The 14,793-nt window shown below is 35.1% G+C and overlaps 1 protein-coding gene across 2 annotated transcripts in view; it reads left to right on the top strand.

Annotated features, from left to right (window-relative positions):
- Nucleotides 1–14,793, top strand: part of LOC115413189 (protein jagged-2-like) — a 124,129-nt gene that overhangs the window by 97,104 nt on the left and 12,232 nt on the right. For both annotated transcript variants that reach the window (XM_030125941.1, XM_030125942.1), the window contains 8 exons: nt 109–222; nt 385–501; nt 2,925–2,952; nt 6,953–7,038; nt 7,982–8,095; nt 8,277–8,392; nt 9,148–9,408; nt 12,541–12,672. In XM_030125941.1, coding sequence (XP_029981801.1) covers nt 109–222; nt 385–501; nt 2,925–2,952; nt 6,953–7,038; nt 7,982–8,095; nt 8,277–8,392; nt 9,148–9,408; nt 12,541–12,672 — 968 coding nt within the window. The remainder of the gene's footprint in view (nt 1–108; nt 223–384; nt 502–2,924; nt 2,953–6,952; nt 7,039–7,981; nt 8,096–8,276; nt 8,393–9,147; nt 9,409–12,540; nt 12,673–14,793) is intronic.

The following is a 14,793-nucleotide window of genomic DNA, read 5'->3' on the forward strand; positions in this document are numbered from 1 at the left end:
AGGCTTGTTCGCCTCTCTGAACTCCACTGTGGAGCTGAAGTCATCCGTCTTCAACACTGGCACACACTGACATATCTCAAATCCTTTTCCCATGCTGTGTTGGTTCAGGTGAGAGCCAGTGCGACTCCAGTACCTGCAGTAATGGCGGGACGTGTTACGACCACGGAGACTCCTTCCTGTGCAGTTGCCCCTCAGGCTGGGGTGGCAGCACCTGTAACACAGGTCAGCCTCTCACTGCGCTCTAATTACACTGTTATGGCTCTGTGAATAATAAGAACTTAGGCCCCTATGATCTGTTATACTCTGTGATCAGACGCCAGGCGGCTTATCCCTCTAAGCTGGACCTGGTAAGAGGTTTTCATAAAGTTTGTTCTGTTTTTTCAGCAAAAAACAGTACATGTGACTCGGGTCCGTGTGAAAATGGAGGAACGTGTGTTGGAGGAGGAGACGCCTTCAAATGCATCTGTAAAGATGGCTGGGAAGGACCGACGTGTACACAGGGTACGTCATGATCAGCTCATTACATGTTCACGTTCAGCTGAAAGATTGAATCATGGAAAAATACAATTACTTTATTATTCAATTAAGCAGAGTTGGATGGTTAATACAGTATAATATCCCCTAATTCAGTGTTTTTCAGCCTTGGGATCGGGACCCATGTGGGGTCGCCTGGAATTCAAATGGGGTCACCTGAAATTTCTAGTAATTTATAAAAAAAATAAATAAATTAAAAAAAATTACTAATAAAAAATATATGGTGAGTTGAGAGAGAAAATCACAATGCATAAAAGACATGACAAACTATGAAGCTGAAACTGAAGCACTGTGGTACTGTTTATCTTTCAAATGTTCATTGTGGTCGGTTTCAGATGCTGCAGCTCTTTCATAATTCATAGTAAAATGAAAAAAGTAAAAATAAAATTCTCACTTTGCACAGTAATCTACACCTGGCTTTTCTCCCTCCGTCCTTAATAATATACATTATATGGACAAAATGTCGACTAAAATTAACATTTATTTGCAACATAGTATAGCAAACTATTACATGATCAAAAACAAATTAATTTTAGCAAAAAAAAAAAAGTCTCAATTTTGAATGTCTGGGGTCGCCAGAAATGTGTGATGTTAAAATGGGGTCACGAACCAAAACAGGCTGGGAACCACTGGTCTAATTTGAGTGTAATGACTTTGTTGGACCAGAGGTGTTTGTGTTTTCAGTTTTGTTTTTTGTTTTTTTTAATTTAGCCCAAAGGCAGACATATTGGAGTATCCTGAAAAATAAGTCATAATATTAGTCATATTTATGGCATGCATGTTAATAAGTTATAAACAGCTAATTATGATTTGTAGGAGTACAAAAAAAAGTGGAAGAATCCTTTTAATGGAGGATAGTCATTGTCTTGGTGATTAACTACATACTTACCTGGAGGTTGAAATGTTGTAATAGATGATTTAGGGAAGAGGGGGTGGGGTTAAATAAGTGTTTTCTTCTTCCCACTTCTTGTCAGATGTGTAAATAACACTAAAATTATATGAAGTACTTTCTTTTGTACAATAGGATGCTTTTATGTTTTTTGTTTTGGTTGTTTTCTATTGATAATTTGCTTTAGGCGTAGGGGTGTGAATTAGCAAGAATCTGGCGATATGATACAAATCACAATACTAGGATCACGATACAGTATCACAATATATCATGATGCTGTAAAAAAGGCAATTTTTTGTTTGATTCTTTTTTTAAATGATTATTTCCTTGATGAATTGAATTACAGCAGAAATATGCACAAATACTAAACACATTTTTATTTGATCAGAACAGGATCTGATGCTTTATCACAAGATGTTCCTGTGTTAAAACTTAAACTATATTTTACAGACATTACAGTTTAAGATCCTGTTCAAATGTTCATATTCTATTAGTTCATAACTAACATCATAACATTATTTTTGTGCAATTCCAACAAAGGAACTAACATTATTTAATAAAGTGTTAAATAATAATAAATAAAATATAAACAAAAAACAAAAATGAACGTCCACAATATCTGTATTTCAATAAATACCTAAAAATATTGACACAGTACTTTTTAATATTGATACAGTATTGTGAAATGAAATATCGTGATATATTGCAGAACCGATATTTTATAACACCCCTATTTAGGTGTTTACTTTCTTGGTGGTTGTATTGTGATTTTTGTACGTCTGAAAAAATGAGACATTAGTATTAGTAATTTATTCAACCATTTAACAAAACATGATATATACATCCATATAGTTTGGATTTCTGTATCAAACATGGGCAAAAAGGCGTAGGCAGAAGCAACAGCTAATTTATACCTACCCTGTTTAAAAGAAGGAAAGTTGCAGAAACAACACAAGATAAGATGGCACAGTTTTAAACAATAATATAATAAAACAAATAATATCATGTAAGCAAAATCTGAGATTCATACTGATAAGTGGCTTACTTTGTCCTAACATTTTATATTTATTTAATACCTTAGATTTAAACATCCTTTTAAATGTGGTGACTGATGTGCATGTTTTTAATTCTTTATCCAGGTTATTCCTTAATTTTACTCCAATCACAGATATGCATTTGCCTTTTCTGTTGGTCCTCGCCTTTGATTTCTTGAACATACAGGTCATTCATTCATTCATTGGATAAAAGGGATGTAACAATAGAAGTATTACACTTCAAACTTAACTGTATACAACACATGACTAGTTTTGGTCACTTGACATGTTCGATTGCTTTTCGAAGTGTTTATTTAGTTAGTTTGTCGGATATTCAGTCTCTATTGACCCTGAAATAGTTAATAATTTAACAAACAACAACAGCATTCATGAACTGATTAAACCACCGTCCTCTTTACATCTTCTGAAATGTCAGAGTTAATGATTGCTGTCCTGTTTTTTTGCAGATGTTGATGACTGTAATCCACATCCATGGTAAGTTTTTTTCAAATGATTCCCTTTTTTGCCACTGTTGGCTGTGTAGAAAAATTATGTAGTCCTGTCATTAAATGTAAATTAAAGACAACCAGCAAACAGATCTTTGGCTTTTTATCACATGTTCTTTACTCATGTGAGGTACACACACACACACACACACCGCCCATATCTGGTTTTAGTCTTGCTTAGGACTCAATTGCCTTTGGTGTGTGGAGTTGAACTTGATTTGTGTGAAGTGACTCAGATTCACCTGAGGTGGTCTGGACGGCAGCCCTAAACTCTTCGTTGCTACTGCATACTGCCTCTTTGATTCTCACCCAAAACCTGTCAGTAATGGTGAAACATTAGCTGCATTTTTGGAGTCTCTCTGGAAATAGTCCAACGCTGCTGAGATGAAGTGTTTTAAACCTACAGTATCGACAGTGTGTCAGAGCTGCTGAACCTGCCCATTGGATCACTGACTCTCACACTCTGGTTTTATCGTGTAAATCTCATTTTTATGTTTTGGGAATTTGCATTTAACCCATAAAGACCCAAATGTCCACTGCTGACCAAAAACATCTACTGATCTAAAATGTTTAATAATTTCTAATCCACTAAACATATTAAAACATTGAAATAATTGGTGTAAAATGCAGTTTATCATCTTTTCATGGTCATCAGATATGACCCATTTGGACGTTCAGAGGCTCCGTAGTTACCGTGGAAACACCGTCATCTTTTACAACATTGATTCACCAGTAAAACCCATGGAGATGAATCAATGACAGTGGATGGAAACACTTGTTCTTACATTCTCCTATTGATATCTTTGCTGAAAAAGTCATTTTTTCTTAACTTTTCTCTGTTTTTGATATAATAACCCTCACCCTTAATGAGCTTTAATGAACATCTACATGATCAGTGAATTAAATGTAGGAAAGTGATGATTTTCACTGAAAAAATGCTAAATATAGAGAATAATATTATAACAAATTGTGTTAAATCACTTAAGAAAGGTAAATAAAGAGAAAAATTTATTTGGGAAGTGCCACAAAAGTAGCACTGAGTCTTTATGAGTTAATTATAACAGAGCTGTGTGTGCCTGTTTGCAGAATGGGCTTCAATTTCTACATGTTGGACGTTTGGCTTTTAATGCAGTTGTATATTTGTGGTTTATATGCAGTGTAGTGCGAATGTGTGTGTGCATGAGTATGTTGGAAGAACTATTAAGATCTTTTATTCAAGTAGCAGTTCTAATATTGCACTGTAAAAGCACTCCACTACAAGTAAAAGCTCTGTATTCAAAACAATGGTTAAGTAAAATTATGCAGCAAATGTGCATAAATTGTGAATCGTTGTTTGGTCAAATGGTCCTGGTGTTTTACTGCAGTGCATGTTTAAGGTTGCATCACACTCCATTCTGTACAGGGATAACCACTCGTCTCTAAAAAGTTAACTTTTGTTGAGCAATAAGCCTGTTTTCAGCTTTGTGACAATGCACTCTCTAGAGAATCCAAGAGAGTTTTATATATATATATATATATATATATATATATATATATATATATATATATATATATATATATATATATATATATATATATATATGTATATATATATATATATATATGTGTGTGTGTGTGTGTGTGTGTGTGTATATATATATATATATATATATATATATATATATATATATATATATATACACACACACACAAATATGGTTTTCACCGTACAAGACTGAAAAGGAGAAGGTCAGATCAGTGAATAGGAGTAAAAAGTACATTTATTCCCTCTTAGAGTGGAGTAAAAGTTTAAGGCTGCAGAAAATAGAACATTTTGTATCATTAGTGTCTTTAGTTCACTCTCTCGATTCTCAAAAATTACAAAATGTGCAAAAATCCCTTTTAAATACTTCTCTTATTTATGATTTGGGACTTTTTCAGGGAACATTCACACCGTCAGAGTCACTTGAAGTTAAACCTGTTAAGTGCATCTCTTGACAGTTTCTCAGAGACAAAAGCCTCCCCCCTCAAACCCCCCTCATTGCTCCTCTTCTCCTCCTCACTCTCCCTCACAAAAACTCTGAGGTGCATTTGTCCTGGTTTTGGTTTTGAGGGCAGGGGAGTGTGAAGACATGTCCCTCCTGCCTTTCAGTGGCCTCGACCTGGGGGTCGTAGTGAGAAGTGGAGGTGTTTTTAGGGGATGGCTGGGGGTGGGAGTGGATGTGGGGGGGCTCAGTATGTGGTCAAGGGGATTTACATATGAAGTCTGGACATTGATCAGGGATCAGCTTCACGCTGCTGCCACTCTCAGGGTCTTAAAATCAGTGGGAAAAAGTCAGAGTCCGGGACAATCAGTGGTTTAATACATACCCATGGTGCTTTGCAGACGCTTTCTGAAAATATAGTTTATAATAGTGAAGTCTGATTTAGGGCAAGGATTGTCAGTTAAAAGTGTTTAAGGAACACTTAATTTATGTGGCATTTTCAAAATAAGGTGTTTTACAGGGCAAAGAATGCAAAAGAATAATGTGTATCATTACATTTATGAAAGAAAAGTTAAAAATACATATGTCAGAGTACATAAATTACACTAAAATCATTGTCAGACCATTCTATAATCATAATAAAATGAAAAATAGCGGAAAAACAAGATATAGATATATATAATTTCTGTAAAGGTCAATCTGTGGAGAAAAATAAAATAAAAAAAATAACTATTGTGAGATATGAGAAACAAAAGCCAATATAAAAACACCAACTGAGCAAAAAAAAAACCCACTATTAAACATTTCAACATCAGCTTTGAGATCAGAAACTTACACTAAGTTACAGAATCTAAGTACATATTAGTCAGAAACAAGGAAGGAATATGTATCATAGATTTTAAAAGGGATATTTCTTAACTGGTCATTTCTTGGGGAATTTTTTAGAATGAACCACAGAGTAGTAAAAGCGTACACATGGTGTTCTTATTCATCTAGTAAAATTAAATTACCCTCAAGTTACACAGAAGAAGGAAGTCATTTTGGTGACTGTGACACTTTATATGAAGCTTCCCGGGGAAACACTGCTCACACATGAGCTCACTTAAAGTATTATTAGAAAATGAGGCAACATGGAAACCAAACCATTAAAGTCTACTGTTTGTAAAAACAACTGGAATAAGAACAGACGGCTCAGCCAACAGGATGTGACAGTTCTGACTGCCTCCCTTCACCAAATTCATACTAGTTTTATTTAAGTCTGGTGATCCATTTAGTTGTGATATTTCACTGGAAACAGCAAAATAAGTCAGTATTTTTGATGACTGATAGCACTTTAGATCACAGAATGATAATAATATGGCAATTATTCAGTAATAAATAGGTAATAATGTCATGACACTATGTAATTATTCAGTGCTTAAGTCAAATTTTTAGTATTTATTGATTTTTTTTTTTTTTACACTTCTTTAGGTTAACTGTGCAAAAAGAATAGATTTAATAGATTTCATCAATAGAGAGATGATTATATTAATGTTTATCATTGTTAAGCACTAACATTTTCCTATTAAATATGGTAATACTGGATCAGACGGGTACACATTTGGTGGTTACATGAGGCATTTTTAATTGGACTGAAGTATTATGTTGATTATGTGAACCCTCCTCTCTACTAAAAAATCACTTAGATGGTTTTCTCTCGATCTTTGGAGGTAGGATTTTGCTTTTAATTGTGTGTAGAGGTGGAAACTCATGGAAGCTGTAATGTGTGTTTCTATTTAGCTGTACAATAATATTAGACTAAAACAAAGGCAGGAGGTATGAGCCAAACAGCAGATGATCAGAAGGCTAGCTATGAATCTGTAAATCACTATTTTAAAAGAAAAATTCCAGACTCTCTTGCACACAGTTATGCTTTATCTTCTATGCAACTGCAGAAAAACAGATGTGTGCATCATGTCTAATCATAAATCAGTGGTGTTTGTGAATCTCTGCATTTCACTCATGTGTCTCCGTTTGCTTCTGCAGCTACAACGGCGGGATCTGCGTGGACGGCGTGAACTGGTTTCGCTGTGAATGCGCCCCAGGGTTTGCCGGACCGGACTGTCGCATCAGTAAGCTCCTGGGAACCGGAGGGGGCGTGTGGCAGGGGTCAGGTGGGCGGGGGGTCGGAGGTCAAAGGCCGCAGAGGGGGAGCGTGAGCCGATTGTTTCAAGGCGACAGATTAGGAAGCCTTTTAGGATGACGGTCTTAACCTCTCCCCTCTGCTCGGAGCTCGGGTTCGTCAGACGGGTCAGTGTGCACTCCCGTGGCCCTCTGGGAGAATCCTCTTCAGAAAAACCTTTTCATACTCAAAAGTGTTATCCAACTGTTTCACACCAAACTCCCATAAGCCTCTTATGCAAAAACAACATTCTCTGAAGAGATTTAGATATAAGATTTAAAGATTTCTCTGCAAGTCAATAACAAAAGAAAGTTTATAGTTATGGAATTGCTACTGCAGTTTCTCATGGGTTTTTTCTGATTTTATATATAGAGACACATTATATTTATAATATAAAGACCAACTTTTTTGGATATTGCTGACATTTCAGGTGCTGTGCACTTATTTGAATGTGACTGATTTTGTCTGTAACTAAATAATAATGATAAACTTTTTCTATTCCACCTTTCAGAACCAAATTTATATGTGACACTTCACTAAATAAAATAGGAAATAATAATATAGATACAAATATAGAAATAAAGATAATGATGGAAAATAGACAATAAAACAAGGAACAGCAAAAAAAAAAAACAGAATTTAAAGAGTTGATGGATGGCTGGATGGATGGATGGATGAGAAGATGGATGGATGGATGGATGGACGAGAAGATAGATAGATGGATGGACAAGAAGATAGATGGATGGATGGACGAGAAGATAGATGGATGGATGGATGGATGGATGGACGAGAGATGGATGGATGGACGGATGGATGGAGGGATGGATGGACGGATGGACAGATGCAGACTTAGTGGATAAAACCCTCACAGCTGTGTTTGTTTTTCCTCGCAGACATAGACGAGTGCCAGTCGTCTCCTTGTGCTGAAGGTTCCACTTGTATGGATGAAATCAACGGCTACCGCTGCGTCTGTCCTCCAGGATACACTGGGCCTCGCTGTCAAGAGTGTGAGTCTCATAAAAACCCCAAATAATAGCATTTATAGACACTGATGGGATGCACAGCTGCTCTAATAAACTCACTTTAGCTCCTCCTAATGTCAGTGACAGTATGGAATATGTGACAAAATGTTGAGTGTTTTATTTAGACTTTTTTGTTCTTATCCCTCTCTGTCATATTTTCTTCCAGTTATTGGACTCGGGAAATCATGTCATCACGCAGGTTTGCAGTTTCCTCACGGCAGTCGGTGGGAGGAGGAGTGTAACGCCTGCCAGTGTGTCAACGGATACGTTCGCTGTTCCAAGGTTAGCATTAAATCTGAGATATTTGTCAACAAGTTAAAAATGATGTAAACATTAGTTATTTGTGGTTTAAACTTTATATTGTCATAGTCTTTATTGTTATAAGTAAGTAAACCATGTGAGTGTCAAAACCAAAAGTTCTTACAAAAATACAGCCATCATAAACCTAAAAAACTACGATATATATATATATAATTAGAAACATTAGAAAATTAGGAAAACAACAAAACATAGTGCATTTCATTTGAGAAAAGAAGGAAAGTGCATCAAACAAAATTTAGCTATGAACAACAAATACACTTATATAATCTATTATTTCTTATATTAATCCATTGTTTAATTATTTACTGAAAATAGTGGATTTTTTAACACAAATCTTCTTATGAAATTATTATGAGATCATTTATTTGTAATTTTAAAACTGGATTAGATTAGATTAGATTAGATTAGATTAGATTAGATTAGATTAGATTAGATTAGATAGGTTTACTTGTCACATGCACAGTTATATACAGTACAATCCACAGTAAAATGTCTTTTTGTACTAGCAGCCAGTAGTAAAATAGAAGGAGGGACATACAGCACTTAAGATAGAAACGTAAATGTATAGATTTAAATGATATATCATGTTTGACTGATTATAATATTAACCTTTTGATTATTTACCACCTGAAAACATTCCATTCACTGACATGATGAATAAACTATCCTTAAGTCATTGGCGTGGATGTATTTTAATGTCGTTTTTCTTCCTCCAGGTGAGGTGCGGCCGCCGGCCGTGTCTTCTGCCCAAAGCGCTTCCTCCCTCGGACACCGACACTCCGTCGTGTCCCGGAGGTCACGAGTGTGTGGAGCACCAGTTCCTCACCTGTTTCTCACCCCCTTGCCACCAGTGGGGGGTGTGTTCAACGCCGGACCCGCCCACGCCACTGCAAACCCAGTGTGAGCCCAACAGCGGTTACCTTGACAACAGCTGCGCCCGCATCACGCTCATCTTCAAGAAAGACAAAGTGCCACAGGTGAGGGAGTTCTCTGTTTGTCTGGGGGTGAAATGATGAACAGAAAACACACAAATAAAAATAAGAAGTCAGCAGTATAAGTAGAAGTCTGTGCAACATTGTTTTTTTTTTTGTTTATATAAAATTGAGAACCCAAATTCAGAATATGAAGAAAATATGTAATACTTTTTTTAGAGGTAGACCGATATATTGTCCGGCTAATATATTGATTTTTCTCAATATCAGCCATCAGCCTTAATTTTCTTTTGAAGGCTAATATGTGATCAGTAGTAAAAATGTTATAAGATATTTGATCAGGCACCTGTGTGGGCAGCAAGTTCAATAAATATTAAAAGAGTACTATGTGTACATGTATAATTCATTTCATATATATTGCTGCAAAAAAATCTTAATTATCTGAGTGTTTCAATTGTATTTTAAGGTCAATGCGCTTAAAAAAAAAAAAACGGCCCAAAATATTGGTCTCAAAAATTGGCTGTAGATATCGGCTGTTGGCTGACCAAATTTTTAAAAATCAGTATCAGCTTTAGAAAAAACATTATCAGTCGACCTCTACTGTTTTTTTTTATGAATCCAATACCAAACAACAGGTTGCTTTTCATGCGTTTGATTTTACAATGAAGTCAATAATTAGAAATGGAAAAGACCCTGACTCTTCTTCTAAACTTGCTTCCATCTTGCATGTCACAGCCACAAACCAGGGAGAGTTTCACAAATTCAGAGGGTTTTTCACAAATAAAGAACACAATTCAACATGTTCTTCTTACTGGAAGAATTTAAAAAGAAGTAGAAAGAAAAAACTAATCATTTTTTAATTTTCCAGTTTTTGATTCTCGGTTATTTTTGAATAAAAGAAACAAAAAATCATGAAAAATGGAAACGAAATGAAGTCCAATGAAAAAATTAAACAACAATATTAAAGACACAGAAGGTTTCTAACTCACAGATTGTCGTAAATTTCAGAGGAGACATTTAATTATGTGCTAATAATATTGCACCGTGACTAAAACTGATCTGTATGAAGAGAGAAGAGTCAAATTTGTCTTCAGAGAAGTTCAAAAGAACCAGCGATGCTCATTTACCTTCGCACATTTTACATCTTTAAGCCATTTTTCAGACTTGTTCATGTGTCATGTCATAACAAAACATTTGACATCATTATCCTCCCACCCTGAATTGTTGGCACTCGGTTGAATTAAAACATGTTAACAATCCAGAGCGGGTAGAAAATGATTGCAGTGTATTGTTTCTGAATATGAAACCACAAACACACATGCCATCTGCTCTGGTTTCCCCTCCTCTGACAGACACTTTCTCTTTAAAATACTTTAAAAAGCTGCTGTTTTATGGATGTTTTTACCACAAAATGATCACTGTGCATCTTTCTTATGTTTTCTGTGTTTACTTCTGTCCTCTTCAAGTGAGTAATGTTTCATGAATGGAAATTTATTCAGTTCCTCTAAAACAGGGGTGTCAAACATGCAGCCTGTGGACCAAAACTGGTCCACAAATTTCAGTGAAAATATTAACAATCGAGGATGTTGAACTCATTTTAGTTTGGGTTCCACCTTCAGGCCAATTGTGATCTCAAGTAAAATATTAGCATAATAACCTATGAATAATGACTCCAAATTTTCTACTTGGTTTAATGTGAAAAAAAAAATTTGATTATGCCTATAAATAAAGTCAGCTCCAAATTTAGTGCAAAAAATACTTACATTAACAAAGTTCCTTTAACAATAAAATGTGAGTAACCTGAATAAATATCAACAACCTGAAATATCTAAAGAAAATAAAGTGCAATTTTGATATTCTGCCTGTTATTCAATGTTTTGTGCTTTTGTAGATCTGTAATGCACATGTATAAAATGATACGTTGAAGCATAATATTGTTAAAATTGCACTTATTTTTCTGAAGAAATTTCATTTTTTTCAAGTTATTCACACTTTTTTGTTTGGGTAGTTTCTAAATGTAAATATTTTCATAGTTCAGTGTAATTTTTTTTGCACTAAAACAAAAAAAATTTTTGGAGTTGTCATTATTTATAGGCTTTTTAAAGGCCATTTAAAGACCCTGCTATAACTAAAGTAGAGCTTTTTAATGGTATTTGGCTGGAATACTATTCATATTTACTATTTATGCTTTGTACAGAATATATTTTTTATCCTCTGTTATTTAGACTATATTGTTATTATTGCATTTTTAGCTTTATATTATATTGTCGTATCTGCATCTGTATTTCGTTTTTAAATTGTTTGTCAACTGCTTTATGTAATGTCCTATTTTTATGTTCTGTATTTACTGTTGTCTGTTTACCTGCCCAGAAACTGCTGTTGTAAATTAGCTGTTAGCTAACTCTGGTGCAATCATCTGATTGTACATTGTCCCTGTCAAATAAACAACTAGAAAAGCACTTAGAGAGCGCAGACCTCCACGAAGGCCGATTCCCCCCCCCCCCAGTCACCACCAAAATTTAATCATTTGTTCCTTGTGCCAGTATCAACATTTCCTGAAAATTTCATCAAAATCTGTCCATAACATTTTGAGTTATCTTGCTAACAAACAAACAAACAGACAAACCCTGATGAAAACATAACCCCCTTTGGCAGAGGTAACAAAGTAAAGTGAAGTAGGCTGGTATGCTGTTCTTTTACTGGTTTTGCCTACTTGAAATCATATTGGCCTGTATATGGCCCCTGACCCCCCTGCCCTGGAAAGATACTGATCTGGGATCTGAGCCCCAGTGTCCCCCGCTGCATCCGAAACAGATTTTGGAGGAATTAGAACCTGGTTGTTCCTCGGCATCAGTGCCAATTCTGATCTTTTTTTTAGTTTAGTTTAGTTTATTTCGAATATGCAACAAGACAAAGTAATCTTACTTGGTCCTTAGAAATTAAACAGGTAGTGAGAAGTCATGGAAGAAAACAAAAAAAAAAAAAACCCAAAAACAAAGCTTATACATATACATGACTTCATTTGCACATTTGAAAAGGAGTGGGAGGAAGTATAACTTCTTTAATCCCACCCCTTCTCCACACAACAGTCAATCCTTTAGCTTCCTATCAGCACAATATATGAAAAGTCATGTCCCTTAGTCCCTTATCTTCTGTTGTGTTGTTGTGTGATCACAGGGCACCACCGTGGAGAACATCTGCTCTGAGCTCAGGTACCTCCCTGTGACTCAGACATTGGCTGATGAGCGGGCGCTGCTCATCCTCTGCGACCTGTCCTACTCCAACAGCGATGCCGTGGAGGTTGCCATGGTGATTATTACACACAAACACACACGTCTACTCATGATAATACACACTGTAGTGGAACCAGGACTTCCAGATTGTCTTTCATGAGCAAAAGCAACCAGAGTTTGATCAGATTTATTATACTTGAAAAATGTAGAACTCCTTATAACCCTGTATATGAAGTAACAAAATTTGTGTTTGTTATGTCAAGGTCAAGTTTATTTATATAGCACATTTAAAACAGCGCAAAGGGCCCAAAGTGATGTACAAAGATATTGGTAAAAATACAAAATATGATAAAACTACAGTAGTAAAAATAAGAATAAGATATGCTAAAACTGATAAACAAATACGACTTTATTCTCATTATATAATGACTTTTTTCTCGAAATATTACAACTTTACTTTTGTTAAATAATGAGTTTTTAAAAGTATGACTTTATTCTCATATGACTTTATTCTTGAAATATTGCAACTTTATTCTCGTAGTGACAAGCTTTTTTTTCTTTTTTTTTTTTTCTTATGTGGCCCTAATACGCTGTCATAAGTATCAACATTTCCCGAAAATTTCATCTAAATCCATCCATAAATTTTTGAGTTATCTTGCTAACAGGCAGACAAACAAACAGACAAACCCTAATGAAAACATAACCTCCATTGTTCATTGGCGGAGGTAATTAATTTATTACAGGAAGAAAACAGGATTAGAATTTTTGCTGAGGTCGCCAGAAGAATAATTATTTTAGAAAACATAGAATATTGTAAAACAGATATGCACAAAAAAAAAACACAATATTTAGAGTAGAATCAGGTTACATAGCCATCATTAACTCTCTATAAAGAGGTTTATTATTATGAGCAACACTAAACTGATGTGACAATAACACACAAAAAACACACTCCCATGGCGTTCTCACTGGTGCATACCACACATGACAAATTTCACAAAGATGAAAACAACTTAAAAAGACATTAAAAAAAGAAGAAAGAGACATGAAAGAGAGGCTAGATGAGGCGTCATAATGTTTGAGGTTCTGCTGAAAACTGTGGCAAAGTTCATGTTCATTATTTTCAGTGTTTTTTTGGGTTTATTTGACTGTTAAACCATTGAAGTTAGAGCAGTTTAATTGTTTTCACATCATATTAATATGACATCAGGGTCAGTTCACTGTGCACATATACAGCAGTAGAAGTGTCCATCAGACGTCTGTGCTTTACATTTACTCACAACACTTTCCCACAGTGTCTGATGTCTGTTAGTTCTCCTTTGTCCAGGTCATCGATCATCCTTAATTTGTTTTTCGAAGTTCAACTGGATTGATTTTGTTCTTGAAAACATTTCATGTCTCATCCAAGAGACTGATATAGAATTGATATGATATGAATGAGCGAAAATGCATGTACGAGAACAAAACCAGTCCAATTGAACTTTGAAAAACTAAAGTGAATCACTATTTCTACACCTTCTTCTGCTTGAGTAAAGAGCGTTTGGACTTCATTCTCAACATAAACATGATAAATATAGGTATTCCATTTACTATTGTGAAGGTGCTGTGTCCGCCGTTGTCTTCGTCTTCTTTGTCTTCTTCGTCTTCATTAGCAATTTCTTCAAACTCCCTCTCAGACTCAGATTAATGTAACTCTTAAAGACCCAAACACCCACTGGCAACCAAAATCATTTACTGATATAAAAAGTTAAATAACAGTTGACCCGCTAACTCTATCAATCCATGTAAATAATTGGTGGAAAATACAGTTTGTCATCTTTTCATGGTCATCAGATATGACCCATTTGGATGTTCAGAGGCTCCATAGTAACCATGGAAACACCGTCATCTTCTACAACATTGATTCACCAGTAAAACCCATGGACTTTGAACCATAACAGTGGATGGACACACTTATTTTTATGTTGTTAACAATATATTTTACTGAAATACTCACTCTTTTTTTCCATTTTCTCAGATTTTGATATAAGTTTTTGATATGAGTTTTTATGGACATCAATCATGATCAGTGAATTAAATGTAGAAAAATACCAGATTTTCACTTAAGAATGCAAAATACTGACCCTATTATTAGAGTAAACGGTGAAAAATCACTTTTAAAAAAATTAAAAATAGAGAACAAAAAGCATTTGGGAAC

This window comes from Sphaeramia orbicularis, chromosome 22 (assembly GCF_902148855.1).
Source record: "Sphaeramia orbicularis chromosome 22, fSphaOr1.1, whole genome shotgun sequence".
NCBI classification, from domain to species: Eukaryota; Metazoa; Chordata; class Actinopteri; order Kurtiformes; family Apogonidae; genus Sphaeramia; species Sphaeramia orbicularis.